This window comes from Monodelphis domestica, chromosome 7 (assembly GCF_027887165.1).
Source record: "Monodelphis domestica isolate mMonDom1 chromosome 7, mMonDom1.pri, whole genome shotgun sequence".
Classification (NCBI taxonomy): domain Eukaryota; kingdom Metazoa; phylum Chordata; class Mammalia; order Didelphimorphia; family Didelphidae; genus Monodelphis; species Monodelphis domestica.
Window position 1 is genome coordinate 124,349,812 of NC_077233.1, and position 25,146 is coordinate 124,374,957.

Genomic DNA, 25,146 nt, shown 5'->3' on the forward strand with positions numbered 1-25,146 from the left:
CCTGCTATTGTTTTACATTTAATATTCTATTAGACTATTGCAGATGTAGCTAAAATAGCTTTTGTAATTGAATAGAAAAAATATTCGAATGTACACCAATTTGTGCTAGGCATCATGGAAAACATCTTGGGGACCACTTCCATAGTAGACAGGATAATGTGTGTTTCACCCTCTTCCCACGTGATTTTTATTTCTTCCGCAAGGATTAAACACTTTCCCTTACACTTTACTTTAGCTTGAATGGAAAAAATCTATTTAAAATGTTGTCCTTGTTTTTATGGAAGTGTTAATGGCAATAATAAAGATGTCAATGCTCAATGATGTTTATCTGCACCCTGGTATTCCCAAATGTGGAGGAACTCATTATGGAAACCTCTTCTACCTATGCCTATCAACAACTCATCTTTACTTTAGAATTGTTTGGAGGTGGTGGGGAACTCTAAAAAGGATAAGTAACTTGTCTGTGTCCACCTAGCCAGTAAGAATCAGTGGCAGGACTGAAATCTTGATCTCTCTTAGCCCTTAGGCTTTCCTCCTTTCTGCTATGACACCCTGCTTCTCAAAGTTCTCTATAAAGGTGTACTATTATTATGATTATCCCCATTTTACAGATGAAAAAACTGAGATTTAATGTGGAAAAGTCACTTGTCCAAGATCATTTGGTGACTAAGGGCTTAATTTGAAAGGACTGCTCCATTCAGTCAACAAAAGCTGTCTTTACTTATTCGGTTTATTGTTAACATTACCTGATGTGAGGACCTACTATAAATGTTTTTTCTCCTCTATTAAAAAGGTTGGTTTTCAAAAAAATACACCTTCTTGACAACTTTATTCTCATCTTTTTCTCTTTCAGGATCAGTATCAATTCTGCTACCGTGCCGCACTAGAATACCTGGGCAGCTTTGATCACTATGCAACGTAAAACCCCCTGCCCCTACCTGGATCTTTACTGCAGGCCCTATAAGATCTGAAGAGCCTCTTCTGAGCCATACACCGTGCTGGAGAAGGACTTTGTAACTTCTAGCTAAAGACCAATCAATGGGAATACTAAAAACAAAACAAAGGAAAAAACATAAACAAAAAACAATTCCATGTGGACCAAGAATTCACAGTTTAATAATCTAACCTAAAAAATAATAAAGAGAATCCTGACTGGTGAGGCATCTGAAGGATTTCATTTACAGATACCTCAAGGATTCAACTTTGGTTGAAATTAAAGGGAAGAGGAAATTATTGCAAAGAACCATCATCTTGTCCAGGATTGCATGAAAGGTGAAATCTGGAAGAGTCCTGCAATTCAGGACAAGATGTTTGTAAGCAGGCTACTTCCTGGCTTCTTAAAACTACAGCAACATCTACTACAACCACAAACACACCAATGGACCCTTTGCTTCAACATCACCCCTTCCCACCATACTGCTCATAATAACACTTAAGGGGAAAGGGGAGGGGGGAATGTTTAAAAGAAAGTCCTTGATTTAGTTTTTTAGTATTGTAAAGATACTGCTGACCTGTGCTTCATTTTTAACTGTGTAAACTTCTTTCCTCTTTTTTTTAACAAAAGGTTATTATTCAATGCAGTGAATTTAAAGACAAAAGTTTGCATAACTTCATTTTTGATTTCAAAATCCTAGATTTTTTTTAAGCAGTAGAACTGTTCTCTGTAAAATCTTGCTGTAGAAATGTTAAATAATTCGAAAATTTGCACATTTTTGTGCAGTCCTATATTTATCTACAGTACCACAGTCTTGTCAGATATTACTTTTATACTTCTGTTTAGTTTCATTGTATAAGGAAGTACCCATTTTAATTGGATAATCCAAGTGAGGGGTCTGGGTTTTGCCTTTCTTTTTTTTGTTTGTTTTTTTTTCTTTGTTCTTTTGGAATCAACAGGGAGGCGCAAAGTATAAAGCTGCTGCTAACATATATAGATATATAGATACATATATATCCATTCCTCATGTGGATGTATATGTGTGTATATATATATAGTATATCCTCTCATGAATACAGAAATAGCGATCTATTAGTTCTTCCATGATTTGATTTCTTTAAAGTGGTGGGTAAGGTTTCCAGAACACCACATTCAATTATTTTTTTACATTTTTACATTTCCAAATTTCAGAAAACTTTGGTTTTAAGGGAAATGAGGAATGCACATCAGTGGTCGTCAAACCTCACCCCTAAATCCCTACCCCAGGCCTCAAATTCATACTCATATCCAAGTATCATTTTGTTAGTGAGGCTTCCAATGAAGTTCAATATTTGTAACCCTCTAGTGCAATAAAAATCATATTATTAAATATTAAATAAGAGGTGTGCATGTGGGAAAGGTCAGTGCATATCCCTTTAGGAGGGGAGAATGTTGTAATATATCAACTATCAAGTTGTTTAAAAAAAGTGTATTCAATCGTATATTGTCTATAGTATGTGCTACGAAATTTGCATTTATGATATGTAACAGGGGCAAAGCCAAACTCATGTTGCTCTGTTCAGTCAGAAACATTGTGTGGCATACAGCATTCCTTGAAAATGCTGGTTTTTATTTTAATTTTGCATTTAGAGTGCCTTATAATTGATGCCTATTTTAATAGCATTTCTTTTTCACTTTTTGTTTGTATTTACATTAGTTATTCATATCTGTTAATCTTCCAATTAAAGCATTATCTTTTTAGCACATGTACAAAAACACTTCGAGTAATAATGCATTCCTAGATTTCAACTGAGTAGGGGGATGTTAATGAGTGAATATACCAGCCCAAAACACTTGGATAGTCAGGGCCCTATTTCCTTCCATAATTCCCTACATCATGCAAGACTACTATTTCCCATCAAATCGACCCTTCCAAATCTGCTCTCAGAACGGAATCATGTAAATGCCAGTATTGCTATTGGGAACATGTAGTACTGCACTAGATATATTTGTTTTAAGGAGAAACTCATCATTGGCAACCTTTAGAGCATCATCAATACTGCATTTGGATTTTTCAAATAGGAGGAAAAGCCCGCCAAACATCATCAGATATTTCCTAGAAAATGTGTAGGAAGCCATGGAGGACAGTACTGGTTTCTGCCTTGTCCTATACCATTTTGAGCAACTCTTTAAAAAATTTTCTGAGGAACTCTTAAAGAGGTTTGGTATAAGTATAATTCCACAGTTTGAGTTTAGTTGCATGGATGTTCCATATACAAGGCTATTTTTTTCCATATTTTCCCATTGCTAGCAGAAAGAAATCCAAGAGACCAAACACTTGCAAGCATTGTATTTGAGCACTTTTGTAAAAAATATATATATAATAATAATAAAAAAAGTATCTAGAAGGCTACCTCAGAATGAGACTCTATAACCTACATCAGAACCAGAGAAGAATGTGCACTATGTGGTTTTATTGTTGTGTTTTTTTTAATTTGTATCTTTTAAAGAGTTATTAAAAGTGCCAGATAACTTAGTGCAGTAATGTTCTTTTAGCCAAACATAGGGAGTCAGCCAGACATGCATCATGGAAACACACCATTTTGGAAATATAGAATCGGAAGGACCATTGCCCACCAGAGCCGTTAGTCTAAGAGCAATGTCTCTCCAGAAAACTTCTGCCCATTTGGTAAAACGAGTGACAAGAATAATTACAAGACCAAAATGAATGAGGAAAGTACCACAGACAAAAGAGGCTGAGACTATTCCAGAAATCTTGCTGTTCAGGAGTTGTCTTTAAAGACAGCACCCTTAGCGTCATTGATGTGCATTCCATTTTCTGTACTTTTCTGTATAGCCATTCTCTTTTTTAATTTCCAAGATAAATTTCTTTACCTCCAGTTCTCATAATTCTCCAAGTTTCAAAATTAGTTTCATCACCATAATCAGTACGGTGCTATTATTTACCTATGTATGTGTAGTTATGTATAATTTTGTAATTAGTTACAATGGTAAAAAAAAAATTCAAAATATATAAAAATGATTTGTACAGAACTTTATTTTATCTCTTTTTTAAAAATGATTTGCATGGTTAGACAATGGCGAGGACAGCCGGGGGAGGGAAGGGCCTCTAGGGAGATTTGCACTTTCTATACCTTTGTACTATGCACTGCCCTATTGATTCTACACCCAATAATGTTATTACTTGAACCCATCTGTAAGAAACTGCTTCTGAAATTCACTTGTGTGTATGTAAATAACACAGAACATGGAAACAGGAGGAAGAAAAGTCTGTAGTGATGACGTGGCTTTTTTTCCTTTCCTGTTTTCTTTTTTGTTTTGTTTTATTTCCTTATCTCTCTTGATCTCTCTTTTTTTAATCTCTCCCCTCCCCCAACTCATTTTTCTTTTTCAAATTTTGATTTTCTTTGGGTTTTTGGGTGCCCTGATACTCCAGCAGATATCAGAAGGCTGCAGATCCATCCTCTCCATCTGTCCCATGGCTTTGCCATTCAAGCTTGGAGTGTCTTTACAAAGATAATAAAAATTGTGTTCTTTGCTCTCGTTTTGGATGCATAGACTGAAAAATTTAAAAAAATAACTTGTAAAATGGCTTGTTAAAAAAAATACAATTACCTCTAATTAGTAGTACGCGTAAATGTTTTACAGAATGAAAGGCGTGCTTTTTATTTTCTTACTTCGTTACATTGGTGGCGAAAGACGTCTGTATGAAAATCAGTTCTTTGCTGACACAAGTTCCATTTGTTACAAATGAATTCTAATAAAAATGTCAGTGTTATGCAGACCTCGTACTTTTTTCCCCTCCTCAAACACCTTGGCTTTAGCGATGAAAACCGTTTATTTCCTCCTGTTCTTCAGCTTTTTAGATACTTCCCTTCTCAGTAAATGGGATGGTAACCTTGAAGCTGTGACAGTACTTCTTAATGATGAGGCAGCTCTTTTAAAGGCCATCTTATGGGGGGCCAGTGTCCATTGCCTGGAATGATATTTTTCCAGTAATTTCTTTTGGGAAAGTGGCCAGGGTGAGTTAAAGGAGGTTTTGCTCCATCCCTTATTGATTCCCTAGTGTTTCCAAGTAAATCATTTTGTACCCATTTCTCTATCCTGAAGATTGATGGATGGCTCTTTAACTTAGAGTGAAATTAAGTTTAGTTAACTTAGAAATTCTTGTAGTAAATACATGCTTGGATTTATTTGGAAACAAGAGACCCTGTGGAGAAGAAAAACAGATTTGTTAATAGATGAATCTGACTTTGAATTCTAGCTCTGTTTCTCACTACCTCTTTGTCAGAATCAGGTAGCCAATCAAGGGGGTGAAGGAACATGAGTTCATATTATATACGGATTCACTTAAAAAATAATACATACCCTGGAGAAAGAATAGCAAAGAATAAATCCAACCAAGTGCCAGTTTCTTCTCCTCTCAGAATCCATTTCTTCAATTTTAAAATGAGGGTGTAAAGGAGGTTTTGATCAAATAATATCTAAATTCTCCAACATCTCTAAATCTAAGATGTGTTTATCGCATGATGACATTGATGTTGGAAACTTCTGGTGCAGAAATTTTTTTCTAATATGCAAATTAGATGGCAACTTCTCTGATTGTAACATAATTTGAAGGCCCCCTAGAGCCCCCAAAAGTTAAAGTGTCTTGCCCAGCATCACACAACCAATGTTTCAGAGGCAAGAATTGATTCCAAGGTCATCCAACCTTATCCTCTGCAATATTGCCTTTTGTGATCATTTATACTTCCCAAAAATGATTATGATTCAAGAAATAATTCAGTTGAGAGGAAGAGCTATTAGAAAAGGTCAGAGTCTTTAGATCCTAAACATTTGCAAAATTAGTTTTGAGCAAATTAAGGAAACCATTAACAAAAAATGGATTTTTGACTATCACTCAGACTCAATGATGATAGCCCTGCCTGTGTTTTAGACTGACCCCACATCTACACTTCCTGGTTGCTGTTTCTTGGGTGAACCTCCCAAAATATGAACCCCTTTAAACCCTGGGGAAGACATACACTCCAGCAGCATTTATATTATTAAAAACCTGATCAACATTTCTGAAGGTAGAGAGATGAACCTTCTAGCTCTCCCTGACACTTGCAGATATAAAGAGGGCCAGGTTGAATGTAGGACATTTCTTGGAGATATCAATACAGAATGAGTATGGCTCTAAAAAGTGTTCTATTGATTTGAGGCTCAGCTTAAATCATTTGGATGATAAAATAAAAAGTCTTACTGATTAAGTGATTATAGCCATGGGCATCAGGGCAGACAATAAGGAGAAGGATAGGCATGATAGTGCTATGTCAGAAAAATTGTCAGTAATAAATATAATGAAGATCCATAGGAGTAAACTCTACTGAGTTCACCAATGGTAAGTCTATATGATAATACAGCGATTATAAAGTGAGCCATTCCATGAACCAAACATGATTTTTGTTCTGCCTGATGCCAAATTACACATTGGACCTATTGTTATTGCTGTTGCTTCTTTTCCCACTAAAATGACCAGGTATTTGACTGATTTTATCATATCACTTGGTTACTACAGGATGAACATTGGACTTAAGAGTCAGCAAGGCCTGAGTTTAAATCTTGTTTTAGACTCTAACTAGCCTTGTGGCTTTCTGCCAATCACTGAATCTTTTTCAGCTTCTGGATGCTATCTAATGGGAGTGACCATAACACCTACCTCACAGGGTTGTTGTGAGGATCAAATGAGATAATATAGCTAAAAGAGCTTTGTTAACGTTAAAGTGCTGTGTGAAGGTTTTTCTGTTGTTGTTATTACTTGGGTGGGTAGAAATCTCTTATAAATACAAAAGTTATGGCAGAGAAAAGATCCCGAGGATTGTGTCTGACAACATTTTGACTTCTTTTTTCTCCTACCATGGCTTAAATGTAAAAGTACCCCCATCCCATTGTCTTGTCCTTTGCCCTCTTCTCCATCCTCATATCCAAAATGATAGTTAGTTGAGACCTTAGGATTCTCCCTATCATTATATCAAGTAGAATTTATTAAATGCTTAATATATGTAAAGCAATACATTAAAGACTGGTAGGTAGTACAAAGAAAAATCAAAAACGCATCTTGCACTCAAGGATTATACATCCTAATTAGGGAGAAAAAACATGTTCATAGATAGGAACATGTAAAAGAAATACAGAACAGAGAGAAGGTAGTTTTAGAGGGAAGATACTAGCATCCAGGAGGTCTGGGAAAGAATTCATATTGAAGGGGGTGCTTAGGATAAGTCTTGAAGAAAGCCATGAATTCTATAAGGTAAATAAAAGGAAGATGGGAGCAAAGACAGATGAGAGAGGGAATACTCTGTGTGTGTGTGTGTGTGTGTAACAGCAAGGAGGCCAGTCAGAACTGAAGAAGTTTTTTATTGTAAAGACTAGAAAAATAGGAAGAGGCCATTTTGTAAGAAGTTTTAAATGCCAAGCAAAGCAGTTTATATTTGCTCCTTGAAATAATAGGAAGTTATTGGAATTTGTTTTTCAGAGTGTGTGATGTGGTCCCATCCGTACTTTAGGAAAACCATGTTGGCAGCAATGTGGAGGTTGGAGTGGAGTGAAGAGAGACTCCTAATACAAACAGAATGCTATTGCAGAAAAGTGATGATGAGGCTCTATCTAGAGCCTTTGTGAATGGACAAAGGAGCTCCTATCTCAAATATATGGAAAAATATATAAGACTTGGTAACTGGTTAGAATGGCAACAAGGTAAGAGAGAGAATTCAAAGCTGACCCAGAATCACAATCTTCAGCTACTATTTCCTTTTGAATGTCCGCCAAATCTCAGGGCTGCCCTGACTCCTCTCCTAAACTCAAGACCAGCATTTATTTCCATTAGCCTCCTTTGTATACATTTGTACCTAAATGTCCTAAATCACTTCAAATTCAACATATCCGAAACTACTATATTCCTTTCTAAATGTCTTTCTCTTCCTGACTCACCCAATGGCATCACTGTCTATCCTGTCATCCGCACTCAAAATACTGGGATTCACAGTCATTTTTGATTCTTGCTTTGACCCTTGTCTCCAATCGGCTGCCACATCTTTTCATTTCTAATTTGGTAGCACCCCTCATTTCACCCCATTTCTTTCCATTCCCATTGCCATACTTGAGTTGAGATAACTCTTGCCTTAACATTTCTAAAACCTTTCAAACTAGTTTCTTTTCCAGGTTTTTATCTCTACAGTGTTGAAATGAAGCATAATTCTGATAATTTCCCAAGCCCACTAAAGTTCTTCACAACCGTTTTTTTCCCTTTCTACCCTTCATGTATTTTAGTACACTCCATATACTCTAGGACCCAGCAACACTGTCCACCTTACTCTTCCTCAAATACTTCACTACATTCCCCCAACAATCTACTTCACAATTCTATGGCTTTTCACTGAAAACATACATACCTGGAATATTCTTCTTCATTGCCTCAACTCCCTGGCTTCCTTCAAGACTTAACTCAGATGCTACCTTCTTTACAAGGATCTTCCATGTTCACCAGTTACTGGGGCCTCCTCTCTACAATTATCTTTTGATGTATGTTATTTGTATCCTGTCTACTGTAGTAGAATGTGAGCTGCTTGAGGGAAGGCATTATATATTGACATTTCTTGGAGCTTTCTTGGTACATTTTATAGTAGAATATAGATATATATGTATGCTGGGTCTGGAGTCAGGAAGATTCATCTCCCCAAGTTCAAATGAGGCCCCCTTTACTAGCTAGGGTATGACTGGACAAGTCACTTAACCCTGTTTGCCTTTATTTTTCTGTCTGTAAAGCAAACTACTTCAGTATCTCTGCCAAGAAAACCTCAAATGGGATCACAGGCAGACATGCCTGAAAGCACTGAAGATCATTTATTTTTTCTCCACGCTATCCTATCAGCCCCTCAAAGGCAGAGATTGTTTCTTACTAATGCTTTTAGCTTTCAAAGCACCTAACATCAAGCCTTGCACATAGTCTGTAAGCAATATTTATTGAGAGTGAGTTGTGTGTACATATTGTATAGGTGTATGCATCCCCTATATCTAGCAGACCTCTAATTTCACTGATGAAAGAAGTTCTCCAATGGAAAAAAAAAGAAACTTCCTCTACTAATACAAGTCAATAATTTTCTCTGAAACCTGAGTATTAGAGAGTTGCCTAGAGCACTGAGAAGTTAAGTGAATTGCCTAGATAGTAAATATCAATGGCAAAGAATGAAACCAGATTTTGTTGTCCTTCAGTCTAGCTTTCTATCTACCTTGCCATACTGCCTTTCAAAATAGTATGATGGAAGTCCTGGGTTCAAATATGGCCTCAGACCCTGGGCAAGTCATTTAACCCTCATTGCTGAACCCTTACTGCTCTTATGCCTTGGAACCAGTACACAGTACTGATACTAAGACAGAAGATGAGTCTTTTTTAAAAAAATAATATAATTGTCATATAGAAGTATAAGATGGACAAAATGTTTAACAACACCGTATATATTAATGATTAGACCTCTATTATAATATATTTCTAAGTTCAAAAAGGTTAGAAGGACTTAAATAAAGTTGGGGGAGGAGGAACTTAGTAGACTCGAAGGTCAATAAGAAGCAGTGGTATGTCCTAGAATCCAAGGAATTTAATATCATTTTAGGCAATATTAAAGGGGAGAAGAGGAAACAAACATTTATTCAGTTCCTCTTGTGTGCCAGGCCCTGTGACTTGAAAAAATCTCATTAAAATCTTGTCTTTGTCCTCTAATAAATCTTTCTCAAGGTGTCCACCCAATGGCCTTCTTTCACATCTACTGATACTGTTGGGATACCAATGTGAAATTGCAGGCTGTCTATCAGTAATCCCAAACTATCACTCCATGACTGGTTTACCTCCTCTTCTAGTCATAAATCTCTCTCTCTCTTGAATTCTTTTAAGCCATTTCTCCTATTAAAATAGGTTTAGTGTTTAAGAATTGGGAGGCAGGCAGAAATCTTCATTCTGTTCTGTTCACACCACACCTGGAGTATTGATTTCAGTTTTGGAAATCACATTCAACAAGCATTTAAGAAGAACCTTGATAACCTGAAGATTATCTAGAGAAAGCTAACCTAGATGATGAAGGGGTTTGAGTTCATATAAGGATGCTTTCCCTGAAGAAAACAAAACAAACAATATAAAGAGAAGAGAGGAATGGCTTCCAGTGTTTGATGGGCTATCACATAGAAATGGGACTTGTTCTTGGTGCTAGAGTACAGAACTGGGAGCAATGGGTGGAAATTACAGAGAGGAAGGTTTCAGTTTCATTTAATTAAAAGTTTTCTAACAAGGAGAGCTGTCCACCAGTGGAATGGACTTCTTCTGATGTTCATAGATTCCCCCTCTCTAAAAGTTTATTAAAAGCACGATGATTTTTGAGAAACTGTTTGTTGTTTATGAATGAATTAGACCAAGTGCCTATGAGATATCCTTTCATTCTTAGATTCTGTGATCTTTTCAAAGTTCAAAAGAAAGCCACAATTTTGGAAAATAAAATCTATAAAGCCTAAATAAAAGGGAATGAAGAGAATCTTCAGTGCTATGAAGAACTACCATTCAGGAATGTGACTATCAGTTCTCCATTGTCACTAAGGACAGAAGAGGAGAAAATACATTACTGTGGTCAGTTTGGGAAATTTTAGTGTGTCATAAGGACAAACTCATGAACAGCAAACTTTGCAAAATCCTAGAATGGAATTCTAATATGCCAGATTTCCTTTACTATTTGAGGCAGCTAGGATGAAAGTGATCACTGGACCTGGAATTGTAGGAATTGTTAAAGATGATGTATAGGTCATCTGTTGCCAATCACCTATATTGGCTAGATTACCAATTCAATGTGACTCATTAGGGTCCTGAGTTTGATCTTCTTGTGGCACAGCTAGTTGCAATCTGAATCCTTCATCTAGTCAACTATTTCCTTAAAATACTACTGGTCCCAAGGAAGACCTAGCCTAGGACTAAAGAAAGATTGGTGCAAATTTGTTATCACTGATGGAAAAAAGAACTAAGTGCATAGGCATGATAAACCATATGTCAGAAGCTTCTCTAAAGGCTCATGGACTAATTAATTAAAGATGGATTAATTAATTATGTGACAAGATTGAGGATAATCCAAATGATACTTTTATATTCTGAGTTGCTGAAATACGGAAAGGAAACTTCCACTTAAAAGGACAGATTCTAAAGTAGAGATATATAGGAGAATATGGATAATAATGAAATAGAATGGGATTTTGATTACTTTCGGTGGAAGAAGATCCTAAGATGATGAAATCAGGGATATTTCAAAATATTTCATTCATATCAACTCAGCCAAACCAGTGCTTTGTATGATCCAGCTACTATGCTAATTTCTGGGGATATAAGGCAAAAATGAAGCAGTCCCTGACATCAAGATTCAATTGGCAGCGGGGGGGGGGGGGGGGGAATATCAATGCAGAGAGATTGATAAAATATACATAAAGTAAATAAAAATAATTTGGAAGTGAAGAGTGGGATAAGGAAAGTCCTTGTGTAAGAAGTGGCACTTTAGGTGAATCTTAAGAGGTTAAAGATTTAAAGAAGTGAAGGTGAGGAAGGAGAATATTCTGGCAAGGACCATAGCATGGGGGTGGAGCATAGAATGCCAAGTAAAAGAAACTGAAAGTAGAACTTAGACCAATTTGGCTAGCATCAAAAATATATTGGGAGAATAATGTAAAATCAATCTTTCTCTTTGATAGGCTGAAGCCAGATTTTTTGAAGACCTTTAAAGGCCAACCAGAAAGATGTATATTTTTAGCTCCAGGGCAACACTGAATTTTAGAATTATCATTTTAGCAGGTGTGTGGAGGAAGATGGCTTGCAGAGGGGAGAGATGAGTTAGAGACCAAATCAAAGGACTAGTTACCTTAAAATATCAGGATATCAGTAGATTTATCTTCCTATAGAAATGGCAAAAGTATATTAAAGAGATTAAAGTTAAATCAAGAGAATTTAGGAAACCAGAAAGGGTCTTATGCTAAATTTATACATAAAATCTCCTTCCTTATCTGAAGCAGGAACCTTTACTTCAAGTCAAAGAAAATGCTAAATAGAAAATAATCCATTTTGTCGATTGGGCTGGAGAATCAGCCTACTGAGTTCTCTGAAAAAAGGATGCCAACTTAATTATTGTGGAGGAAAAAAAATACTTGTTTGTCTCACCTTTAGAGTTTGTCTTATATTGTACAACACAGGATGTTTTCTGGTTATTAATTATTTTTCTTGAAGCACCTTTGTGCTTGTTCCTTTCTGTGAATCTTTAATTGGGAAAACCAGAACAAAGATCTCATATCATATGACACAATAAGAAGATTCAGACTTAGAAGTAAAAAAGGAGAATTACTCTGGCAGTTCTTTGGCAGGCACATAGGCTGCAGGTTCAGAATGAAGGACACCTAGTGGACAGCCTATATGTCCAATTGGTATCCATACCCATCTTTAAAGCATCAGAAGAAGTCACATGAGTATAAATCATCTAGATTATGTTGAAAGATCTTGTACTAAAAAATGTTTTCCCAAATGTCCCATTTTTGTAGACATCGAGGTCATTCAAGAAATGGTACTGTAGGGGGCAGCTGGGTAGCTCAGTGGATTGAGAGCCAGGCCTAGAGACGGGAAGTCCTAGGTTCAAATCTGGCCTCAGACACTTCCCAGCTGTGTGACCCTGGGCAAGTCACTTGACCCCCATTACCTAGCCCTTACCACTCTTCTGCCTTGGAGCCAATACACAGTATTGACTCCAAGACGGAAGGTAAGGGTTAAAAAAAAAAAAGAAAGAAATGGTACTGTTAACTCTCTTACGCAAATAAATTCAGAAGTAAAAACAAATACAAACTAGAACTTGGTGGTATTTTTTGGGGCCAAGCAACCTATCAGAGGTGAAGGCACATTTCAAAAGATTGGGGAATCAATTGAGATGCTCATTTCCCTTCTCACATCAGCAAACATGGACAACTGTGAGCTCAGAGACAAGAGAATTGAAGGCTAGAAGCAGCCTTTTGACTATTGGTGAGCTCACCAGGCCATTGACATGTGTGTAGTAAGAAGCAGAGTCGGGATTCAAACACTAGTTCTTTATGTCTAATTTCAGCACATTTCTAACTTGGCTATGATTTCTTCTCAATTTTAGTCATTTAATGAATATATTAAGATAATCCCAAGCTCTAGCTCAATAGCCATTCAGACACTACATGTTGGAGGCAAACAGGAGTCAGGATTGTGCCTTCTCTCCTTTAATCTCTTGGCTTTTCAGAAGAGTAAAGGGGAATGAGGACTAGATTAGCTGACAAAAAGAGGGTCATACAAACCACTTCTTTATAATCAACTTCTGAAAAATCCCTGGAGAAATGAAGAATAAACCTCCTCAAATTCCTTTGGAACTGATCAAAACCCAAATGTGTGTCAGAGTTTTGGTAAGGACACTTTTTCTCTCCAAGTCTCAGTTTCTTCATCTATAAAATAAAGGACATTAGATCTCTTCCCACTTGAAATTGTGTGACTGTATATTCTTAAAGGAACAGATCTATGATGTGTGACTTGGGGAAAACTCTGACCTAATGTTTGTCTTGGGATCAGGAAGACTTGTGTCCAAATCTTGACTTTAAAACTTATTACCTACCTACTGCATAGGATTGTTGGAAGGCTTAAATGAGATAATGTATATAAATTGTAGAAATGTATAAAAAAATCTATTAAAATGTAGATAAATGTATGCAAACTTGAAGGAGCTATAGAAATCATAGCTATTATGATATTTTTATCAAAATCTTTCTGGAAAGTGAGGGCTTAAATATTCACTAGCATTCTGCTTGGGTGGCAGCTATATGTCATAGAGGACAGTGTTGAGCTTAGAGTCTAGAAGACTTGAGTTTGAATCCTTCATTGGAAAGACACTTGTGGTGGGGGTAACTAGATAGCTCAGTGGATTAAGAGCTAGGAGATAGGAGGTCCTAGGTCCAAATCGGGTGTCATATTCTTCCTCTCTGTGTGACTTTGGGTGAGAGATTTAGCCCCCTTTGCCTAACCCATACCATTCTTCTGACTTGGAACCAATACACAGTATTGAGTCCAAGATGGAAGGTAAAGGTTAAAAAAAAACAAAACAGAAAGTCACTAGGTATGTGTCTTTCTAGACAAAAGACTGGGCAAGTCTCAATAACCTCAGTCTCAGTTTGCCTAATCTATAAAATTAGGACCATAATAAAACTTGCCTTACAGGTCTGTTGTGAGGATCAAATGAATTAATTTGTAAAGTGCTTCTGTAAATCTGAAAGAACCAGCACATTACTGGGGGGAAAGCAGGGGGAAATGGGGCTTTTCTTGTGAAGGGGATAGGATTAAGCATTTATTAAGTTCCTACTTTGTGCCAGACACACTATGCTAAAAACATTACAAGTATCATTTCATTTTCTGCTCATAACAACCCTGTGACTTAGGTTCTATTATTGTCGCTATTTTACAATTGAAGAAATGGAGGCAGGCAGATGGACCTTTTCTCCCTTTACCTCCTCCCCACCTCCCACCACCACCCCCTAATAGTTTTTCCTCCTTTTCTCAGTCTATAGACAGTGGCATAGAAAGGCAAAAGATTTCCCTTTCTTTATGCAGTGAGTCAGATCTGGTACAAACATCTGTGACTGGCTTTCATAGACGGGGAGAATGATAACCTGCAAATAGGACATTGTAATGAATAGCGATCATTTTGCACTGGGGCTATAAATAGGATACTTTTGAACTCAAAATGCATTCTGCTTGCTTCTGTCAGCAAAATGTAAGAAAAAGGCCATTATTACAGCAGGAACAAGCAAATGGGCTTTCCTTGCCAGTAAAAGCAGTATGTAATATGCTCAACATCCTTATTAGATCTGAAACATAAGTTCGTTCACTCTATCAGTTCAGAACCCCATGGAAAAATTGAAATGCTTTCCTTTCTCAAAATACTAAATGTATAAGTATGAGTACAAGTGGGTTTTTATGGGTGTATTATGTATGGGTGGTGGTGGAGGGGGGTGATGCGTTGAGGAGAGGGATGAGTCATTTGGGCCGCCTACAATTTTCCTATGACAGTTTTATTCAGCAGACACAGAACCCATTTGGCTCCACATTTGTCAACATGCATAGTGATGTGAGTCACCCCAAAACAGAAGAAACCGGGTAAATGTGCAAATCAAAGGTAGACTTAAGAAATAACCATTCTTTTCCTGATGAGCTGAGTAGACCTGCACTGTACAGCATTGTATTGCTCTGTAGCTTACTGGCTTTAAAGAGTACGATCAAAAGAACCCTTCCCTATTTTACACTTGAGGAAACTGAGCCAGAGCGAGGTTAAGTGACTTGCCAATGGTCACACAGCTAATAAATGTCTGAGGTGGGATTTGAACTCAGGTCTTTGTTTTACCACCTAATTGCCTCCCTTAAATAAATCATTTTATCTTTTAAAATGAGGAAAATAATACCTATTCTTAGATGTAGTATATTGTTGTAGAAAAATAATAGTGGATCAATATTTAGATGGCACTAAGAGCTATCATTGCTGTATGTTGGAGGGATGGTATGATCTAGTGATATAGATCACAGCCAGGCCATCATCTCATCTTCTGCAATTCTTGTCCATGTCCTCCAGGAAATTCTTCTCAGAGTGTTACCAATAGACTTCTTTTAGATCTCCTGACACTGTGTAGATACTAATATGAAATATAACCTTGTACTTTGGCTGTCTCTAACTTTCACTCTACAATTGGCCTTCCTCCTCTTCTAAGTCATTTTTAAGTCAGACACCTTCTAAGTACTTTGAAGTCCAATTCCTTCCAAAATAATAAAGTGTTCATTATACATATGTCCATCATTTTGGGGGTAAGATCCAATTGAATTATTTGGAGGCTGAAGTTTGCTGACTAATCACCAAATAGAGCCATCAGTTGAATACTATTATTAAAAAGATAGATTTTAATTTCAGGGAAAACTCAATGTCACTCAAAGCTCTGAAGGCAATCCAGCCCATTCTCCTCCTATTCGATTGTGTCCTCTGTTCACTGTCCTCTCAGAATATGCTAATTGACCGACAATGGGTAATCCATACAACTGGGTAGCATAGTCTCAACAATAAGCAGCTTGTCTGATTAGACTGGCCAGAGTCTTTTGACTACTTCTGGACCTTATTTAGGGTCTGCTATGTGCTTAGGCTCTGTGTAATCATCACAATGCCATCCACAAAGTGGGACATTTAGAGAGTATCATTTTTTAATAAGAATAATAGCTAACATTCATATAGTGCTTTGAGTTTTACAAAATAACCTTACATATATTAACTCATTCAATTGTTTTTATTATCCTCATTTTGCAGATTAGGAAAATGAGGCACAGAAAAATTAAGAAACTTGCCAAGGGTCACAGAGCTTTTAGGTATCTGAGGCAAGATTAGAATTCAGGGCTTCTTTATTTCAAGATCTGCACCTCTATCTACTGTGCCTCCTAACATTCCTATAGGGAATCACTTTGATATTTGAATTCTGCCCTGGAAGATCTTCCATGAAATTGGTCCAAATACTTAGTATCTTCCTCAGTTCTTGTTTGATATTAATAATAATAATAAGAGCATCAGTGAAAAAAACATTTCTTTTATTCCTATTTTTCCAGGTTGGTGAGGAGGGACTTGAAGGTATCATGCTTTTCAAGTAATGCAAGGCTTCTTAGAAATAATCAACAAATAAGTTGTATTTTGTATTCTCTATGTCTTTCAATCAATTGTGTGGTTGCAGTGGATATGGTTTTCACTGAAGCAGCATCTTTAAAGTCTCCAACATTTACATGATTATCCTCATAAATATTTGAAGTGCCCAGAAAGTGTACATTATTTTCATTAAGATTTAGTGATTTGACAAAATACAAAGATGGGCTGATGGGTATTGTTCATTTCTTGTTTACTTTTTTGGTCATAATAAGGTCTGAGATTTTTTCTAAGCCTTTGATATCTAACAGTCTTCCAGAGTGATTGAGAATAATTATACTTAATGATAGTAATATAAATATAAATAATAATATAAATATAAATAAAATAAAATAAATAATAAAATAAATATTAGAAATATAAATTTAGCCCATGTTTATTTAGTTTACTCATTTTTCAGTCATGTCCAACTCTTCATGACCCTGAAGAATGATTGAACTAAACTGGCAAAGATACCAGAGTACTTTGCCATTGCCTTGTCCAACTCATTTTATAGATGAGGAAATGGAGGCAAACATGGTTAATTGACTTGCCCAGGGTCCCACAACTAATACTTATATGAGGCCAAATGAACCTTCCTGACTCCAAGCCCAGTACCCTATCCATTAAGCCACTTAGCAGCCCAAAATACATATACATAATGTATACAAAATACAAAATACATAAATGAACAAACTGAAGCCTAGAGAGAGGAAATCCTTGCCCAAATTCTAATAAGTAATAAATGTCAGAGCACAAGTTTGAACTCAGATCTTTGAACTCCAAATCCAGCATACATTCTACTACTTTTTAGCTGTTATTAGAAGAATAAAATCAATCCATTTTGCACATAGTCCAGAATAGGTGCCACATTTTCACATTCATTGAACAAACTCAGTAGTTGAAAGCTCTCTCTCAAACACAATGTTTTTCAACATTTTTAATAAAACTCCAGAACTCGCTGTTGCCTTTGGTATGAAGACAGAAACTGCTTTTTATTATCAATGAGTTCTTAAAAAGCTTCCAGCAGATCATCAATTGGGTCATATTTTAAACACACTATGGGAGCTCACTGAAGTCTCCAGTGGACCTTTATATAGAATAAGCAATCTTTTTGTTAATCAAACAGTCACCCTGTAATTTTCTCATTTATACATCTAGATTGTCATATATTTATAGATATGCAAGACAGAACTTCAGGATCCTCATTAATCTTTTGTGGAAAGCTCCAAAGACACACCTATCTATACCTTTTTGTACTAATGAACTCAAAGTGTATTGAAACCGTATACTCTTATGGTCATTTGGACATGCTGCTCTTTGGGGATAGGTCTCAGACTCTTATGGGTTATGATCATGTACATCTCTATAGCGCCAGCAGGACCTAGTAGCAGCAGCAGCACCAGCAGGCATTTATTTCATACCTCTGACGGTGGAGAAGTTTAGGAAAGTTGTCAGCCCCCATCCCCTACTGGATCTAGAGTCTCATAAGGAGATGATATTAGAGCCCAGAGAACTACAAATACACAAAATATTAAAAGATAAATACATCAGGAGTGCATACAAGAAAATCCTCTGAGACCCACAGTAGACAGGTTGTTCAGAGGGAAAGGAAGGGCTCGCAGGAGGAAATGGCTTTGGAGTTGGGATGTGGAAGACTTTGTAAGTCAAATAGTGAAGGAAGGACATTCCAGGTATAAGAAAGGACACAAAGTGTGTGTGTGTGTGTGTGTGTGTGTGTGTGTGTGTGTGTGTGTGTGTGAAGGGAGATGTGAAGGTTTTGGAGTAGGAGAGAAGGTAGAGAAAGAAAAATGATAGTGAAGAGAACAGAGTTTGTGAAAAATGGAAAGGTTATGGAAGGCTGTGAGTGCCAGGTAGAGGAATCTGGGCTTCTCTCAGTAGGATAATAAGGAATCCCTGTGAAATATGCTGGAAATATTATTTATTTTTTATAAAGATATTTTATTTTACCAATTAACTGTAATAACAATTTCCCACCTAAGTTTCTGAAGTTATATGATCTAAATTGTCTCCCTCCCTTCCTTACTTCCCCCGTCCTGGAATATTAAGCAATTTGATCTGAGTTTATATGTATTATCATGCAAAACATATTTCTATATTGTTTGTTTTTGTAAAAGAATAGTCAAAACCATCAGCTAATATCATCTGCAATGGGGATAAACTAGATGCATTCCCAATAAGATCTGGAGTGAAACAAAGATGCCCATTATCACCTCTACTATTTGACATTGTACTAGAAACACTAGCAGTAGCAATTAGAGAAGAAAAAGAAATTGAAGGCATCAAAATAGGCAAGGAGGAGACCAAGTTATCACTCTTTGCAGATGACATGATGGTCTACTTAAAGAATCCTAGAGATTCAACCAAAAAGCTAATTGAAATAATCAACAACTTTAGCAAAGTTGCAGGATACAAAATAAACCCACATAAATCATCAGCTTTTCTATATATCTCCAACACAGCTCAGCAGCAAAAACTAGAAAGAGAAATCCCATTCAAAATCACCTTAGACAAAATAAAATACCTAGGAATCTACCTCCCAAGACAAACACAGGAACTATATGAACACAACTACAAAACACTCTCCACACAACTAAAACTAGACTTGAACAATTGGAAAAACATTAACTGCTCATGGATAGGACGAGCCAATATAATAAAAATGACCATCCTACCCAAACTTATTTATCTATTTAGTGCCATACCCATGGAACTCCCAAAATATTTCTTTACTGATTTAGAAAAAAACCATAACAAAATTCATTTGGAATAACAAAAGATCAAGGATATCCAGGGAAATAATGAAAAAAAACACATATGATGGGGGCCTTGCAGTCCCTGACCTTAAACTATATTACAAAGCAGCAGTCATCAAAACAATTTGGTACTGGCTAAGAAACAGAAAGGAAGATCAGTGGAATAGACTGGGGGAAAGCGTCCTCAGCAAGACAGCATACGATAAACCCAAAGATCCCAGCTTTTGGGACAAAAATCCACTATTCGATAAAAACTGCTGGGAAAATTGGAAGACAGTATGGGAGAGATTAGGAATAGATCAACACCTCACACCCTACACCAAGATAAATTCAAAATGGGTGAATGACTTAAACATAAAGAAGGAAACCATAAGTAAATTGGGTAAACACAGAATAGTATACATGTCAGACCTTTGGGAGGGGAAAGGCTTTAAAACCAAGCAAGACATAGAAAAAATCACAAAATGTAAAATAAATAATTTTGACTACATCAAATTAAAAAGCTTTTGTACAAACAAAACCAATGTAACTAAAATCAGAAGGGAAACAACAAATTGGGAAAAAATCTTCATAGAAACCTCTGACAAAGGTTTAATTACTCAAATTTATAAAGAGCTAAATCAATTGTACAAAAAATCAAGCCATTCTCCAATTGATAAATGGGCAAGGGACATGGATAGGCAGTTCTCAGATAAAGAAATCAAAACTATTAATAAGCACATGAAGAAGTGTTCTAAATCTCTTATAATCAGAGAGATGCAAATCAAAACAACTCTGACGTAGCACCTCACACCAAGCAGACTGGCTAACATGATAGCAAAGGAAAGTAATGAATGCTGGAGGGGATGTGACAAAGTAGGGACATTAATTCATTGCTGGTGGAGTTGTGAATTGATCCAACCATTCTGGAGGGCAATTTGGAACTATGCCCAAAGGGCGACAAAAGAATATCTACCCTTTGATACAGCCATAGCACTGCTGGGTCTGTATCCCATAGAGATAATGGACAAAAAGACTTGTACAAAAATATTCATAGCTGCGCTCTTTGTGGTGGCCAAAAACTGGAAAGCGAGGGGATGCCCATCAATTGGAGAATGGCTGAACAAATTGTGGTATATGTTGGTGATGGAATACTATTGTGCTAAAAGGAATAATAAAATGGAGGAATTCCATGGAGACTGGAACAACCTCCAGGAAGTGATGCAGAGCGAGAGGAGCAGAACCAGGAGAACATTGTACACAGAGACCAATACACTGGTATAATCGAACGTAATGGACTTCTCCATTGGTGGTGGTGTAATGGCCCGGAACAATCCGCAGGGATCTAGGAGAAAAAAACACTATTCATAAGCAAAGGATAAACTATGGGAGTGGAAACACCGAGGAAAAGCAACTGCCTGACTACAGCGGTTGAGGGGACATGACAGAGGAGAGACTCTAAATGAAACTCTAATGCAAATATTGACAACATAGAAATGGGTTCAAATCAAGAACACATGTGACACCCAGTGGAATCACGCGTTGGCTATGGGGGGTGGGGGAGGGAGGAAAAGAAAATGATCTTTGTTTTAATGAATAATGCTTGGAAATGATCAAATAAAATATTATTTAAAAAAAAAAAGAATAGTCATATGAGACCCAAACCACAAAATAAAAATCTAAATAAACTAAAGTGAAAAATCATATGCTCTGATATGCATTTTGTCTCTAGTAGTGAAAAGAAAGATTATTCTTACAGGTACAGGAAGGATGGATTGGAGACCTTATATGTAATAAGCACCCAGTGAATATATGTTAGATTAATTCCAATCACAAAATACTTAAAAAGGAAAAAGTTTACCAAAGATTTTTAAAAATCCTTTCAAAATGGCATCTTGTGGCACCAGTAGAAAACTTTGAGTCTCTCTTCTACATGAAAGCCCTTACTACATTTAAAGACAGCAATCATTCCCCTCTTTTCACCCTGCCTCCACCTTTTTCTTCAAGATAAACATTCCTAGTTCTTACAAATAATATCCCTTATAGTCTTCAATAAGCTCACCATCCTAAAAACTCATCTCACCCACGTCTCTCCATTTTTTCCATAAAGATAACATTAGAGACTGTCAAATATCTATCTGAAATTGGGGTATCTTACATATATGATAATCTTCTCTCTGATCTACCAGTCCAGTAATCCTCTCAAAAAGGAAAATGAGGTTAACTTAGAATGACCAGTTCACAATGAAGCTATGATAGACCTTGTTTATCAACATTTTCTTTTGTAGACATTCATTAAAATATATTCTAGAATATTGTCAGGACTTAAGATTATTGGCTTTTAGTAGATTTTTTATGTTTCTTTTTGCTCTAAATAATATGATTTCTAATGATCTGATCCTAAGGTGCTAGGAGGGCAATACTTTGTAAAAATAAATAAGTTGGCTATGTCTTAAATCTCCTAGACTCAGAATTACACATCTCCTATTTGGAAATTGCCTGGAAGCTCCAAATAGAAACAGGAACTAGTAGAAAGTGGAGCACAAAGGGCAAAGTGAGGGGGATCCCTTTTTAACACCATCAAATTACCACAAATAAATGGGATATTATGAGGATAAATTAGATATTTATAAAGTACTTTGCAAACCTTAAAGTGCTATATAATTTCTAGCTTTTATTAAATAGCAAAACCAGAGAGGCAACAGAATATAGTGGAAAGGAAACTGAATTTGGAGTCAGAAGACATGGGTTCAAATCATAGGAATTTACTGTGAAACCTTAGCCAAGTCACATAACTTCACTGCACTTCACTGTGTGACCCTGGACAAGTCACTTAACACCCCATTGCCTAATCCTTACTTCTCCTCTGCCTTGGAACTAAGACACACTATTGATTCTAAAGTAAGAGTTTAAGGGGAAAAAAAGAAAGAAAACATCACTGGATCTCAATTTCCTTATGTGTAAAACAATGGAGTCAGACTACATGGCTCTTAATAACTATTTCATCTATTTTCATCCATGCTATGACCATGAAAGTGGTTAAGTTACAAAATGAGTTACTAAAACAGGTGATAGCATTTCAATCATTTTCTTGCTTTTTTAAAAACAAATAATATAGATACTCTTCTGTCTATAATGGTCTAATGTCTGCTGACAGTGAGGCAAATTGGACAACCTATAAATTTCCAGCCATACTTCCTATTTTTCAGGAGATACCTTTCATTTCTCAGCTGCTTTGGTTTTTAATTCATTTATCACAGGAATATCACTGGTTACTCTTCTCATTTCTTAACTGAAGGGAACAGGGATCATAAAACTTCACTTGAATACATTTCCTAATTTAGCTCCTCCATTAGCCAGCAATGTCTTTTTCTTAGCACAAGCCAACCTTTCTCCCCAGCCATTCCTGGGACCATCCTGTCTGGGGATGTGATCTATAATAAATGTTTCTGGTCATTGGCCATTGCCAAATCTCATTAATTTATTGTTGTATGACTTGCAAGAAAGAGATAAGAATTGATTCTAGGTATGTTCAATTGCATAAGCTCTATTATATTAGAAAGCTTTGAGGTTTCAATAGAATGTCATTTTTGTTGTTTGTTTGTTTTTTATTTCTCTTGGGTTAAATGAGAACAAGCCATTAAATACTCACAAAGGAGAAAGTTTCCCAAAGAATGAAAAAAGTATACTTTCAAAATGGCATCTTGTGGAATCAAACAGAAAAATTCTAATTACTCTTCTAAATGAAAACACTTAATATATCTTTTTTAAAATTTTATTTCATTGGTCAATTTAGAATATTCTTCCTTGGTTACAAGAATCATGTCCTTTCCCTCATCATGTTCTTTCCCTCAGCTTCCCCCACCCCCTCCCCTAGCTGACATGCAATTCCACTGGGTTTTACATGTGTCATTAATCAAAACCTATTTCCATATTATTGATGTTTGCACTAGGGGTGATCTTTTAGAGTCTATATCCCCATTCATATCCACATCATCCCATGTGATCAAGCAGTTGTTTTTCTTCTGTGTTTCTATTCCCACAGTTCTTCCTCTGAATGTGGATAGTGTTCTTTCTCATGAATCCTCACTGCATTGCTACTAATACAGAAGTCCATTATATTTGATTGTACCACAGTATATCAGTCTCTGTGTACAATGTTCTCCTGGTTCTGCTCCTTTCACTCTGCATCAGTTCTTGGAGGTTGTTCCAGTTCACATGGAATTCCTCCAGTTTATTATTCCTTTGAACACAATAGTATTCCATCACCAACAAATACCACAATTTGTTCAGTTTTCCCCAATCGAATGGCATCCCCTCATTTTCCAATTGTTTGCCCCCATTAAGAGCACACCTATGATTATTCTTATACAAGTCTTTTTCCTTATTATCTCTTTGGGGTATAAACCCAGCAGTGCTATGGCTGGATTAAAGGGAAAACAGTCTTTTAGCACCCTTTGGGCATAGTTCCAAATTGTCTTCCAGAATGGTTGGATCAATTTACAACTCCATCAGCAGTGAATTAATGTCCCTACTTTGCAATATCCCCTCTAACATTCATTATTTTCCTTTGCTGTCATGTTAGCCAGTCTGCTAGGTGTTAGGTGGTACCTCAGAATTGTTTTGATTTTCATTTCTCTGATTATAAAAGATTTAGAACACTTTTTTCATCTACTTATTAATAGTTTTGATTTCTTTATCTGAAAATTGCTTATTCATGTCTCTTGCCCATTTATCAATTGGGGAATGGCTTAATTTTTTTTTAATAATTGATATAGTTCCTCATAAATTTGAGTAATTAGACTTTTGTCAGAGGGTTTTGTTATGAAGATTTTTTCCCCAATTTGTTGCTTCCCTTCTAATTTTAGTTACATTGGGTTTTTTTTTATACAAAACCTTTTTAATTTAATGCAATCAAAATTACTTATTTTACATTTTGTAATTTTTCTAACTCTTGGTTGGTACTAAAACCTTCATTTTCCCATTAATCTGACAGGTATACTATTCTGTGTCTACCTAATTTACTTATAGTTTACTTCTTTATATCCAAGTCATTCACCCATTCTGAGTTTATCTTGGGGTAGGGTGTGAGGTGTTGATCCAACCACAATCTATCCCATACTGTCTTCCAATTTTCCCAGCAGTTTTTTGTCAAATATTGGATTTTGGTCCTCAAAGCTGGGATCTTTGGGCTTATCATAAACTGTCTTGCTGAGGTCATTTACAACATGTCTATTCCACAGATCCTCCTTTCTGGCTCTTAGCCAGTAGCATATTGTTTTAATGACCACTGCTTTATAATATAGTTTGAGATCTGGGACTGGAAGGCCACCTTTCTTCACATTTTTTTCAGTATTTCCCTTGATATCTTTGATCTTTTGTTCTTCCAAATGAACTTTGTTATGGTTTTTTTCTAATTCAGTAGGAAAATTTCTTGATAGTTCGATGGAATTGGCACTAAATAAGTTAAGAAGTGTGGATGGGATTGTAATTTTGTTTATCTTAGCTCATCCAACCCATGAGCAATTAATGTTTTTCCCATTGTTTAGATTTAGTTTTAATTATGTGGAAAGTGTTCCATAGTTGTGTTGATATAGTTCCTGTGTTTGTCTCAGGAGATAGATTCCTAAGTCTTTTATATTGTCTAGGGTTATTTAAAATGGAATTTCTCTTTCTAATTCTTGCTGCTGAGATG

The 25,146-nt window shown here is 36.2% G+C and overlaps 1 protein-coding gene across 11 annotated transcripts in view; it reads left to right on the top strand.

The window, feature by feature from the left end:
* The window catches only part of PTPRD (protein tyrosine phosphatase receptor type D), a 590,847-nt gene extending 586,131 nt beyond the window's left edge, over window positions 1-4,716 (top strand). For all 11 annotated transcript variants that reach the window (XM_056803979.1, XM_056803969.1, XM_056803973.1 and 8 more), the window contains one exon: window positions 854-4,716. In XM_056803979.1, coding sequence (XP_056659957.1) covers window positions 854-922 — 69 coding nt within the window. In that variant the 3' untranslated portion in view covers window positions 923-4,716. The remainder of the gene's footprint in view (window positions 1-853) is intronic.
* The last annotated feature ends 20,430 nt before the right edge of the window (window positions 4,717-25,146 follow it).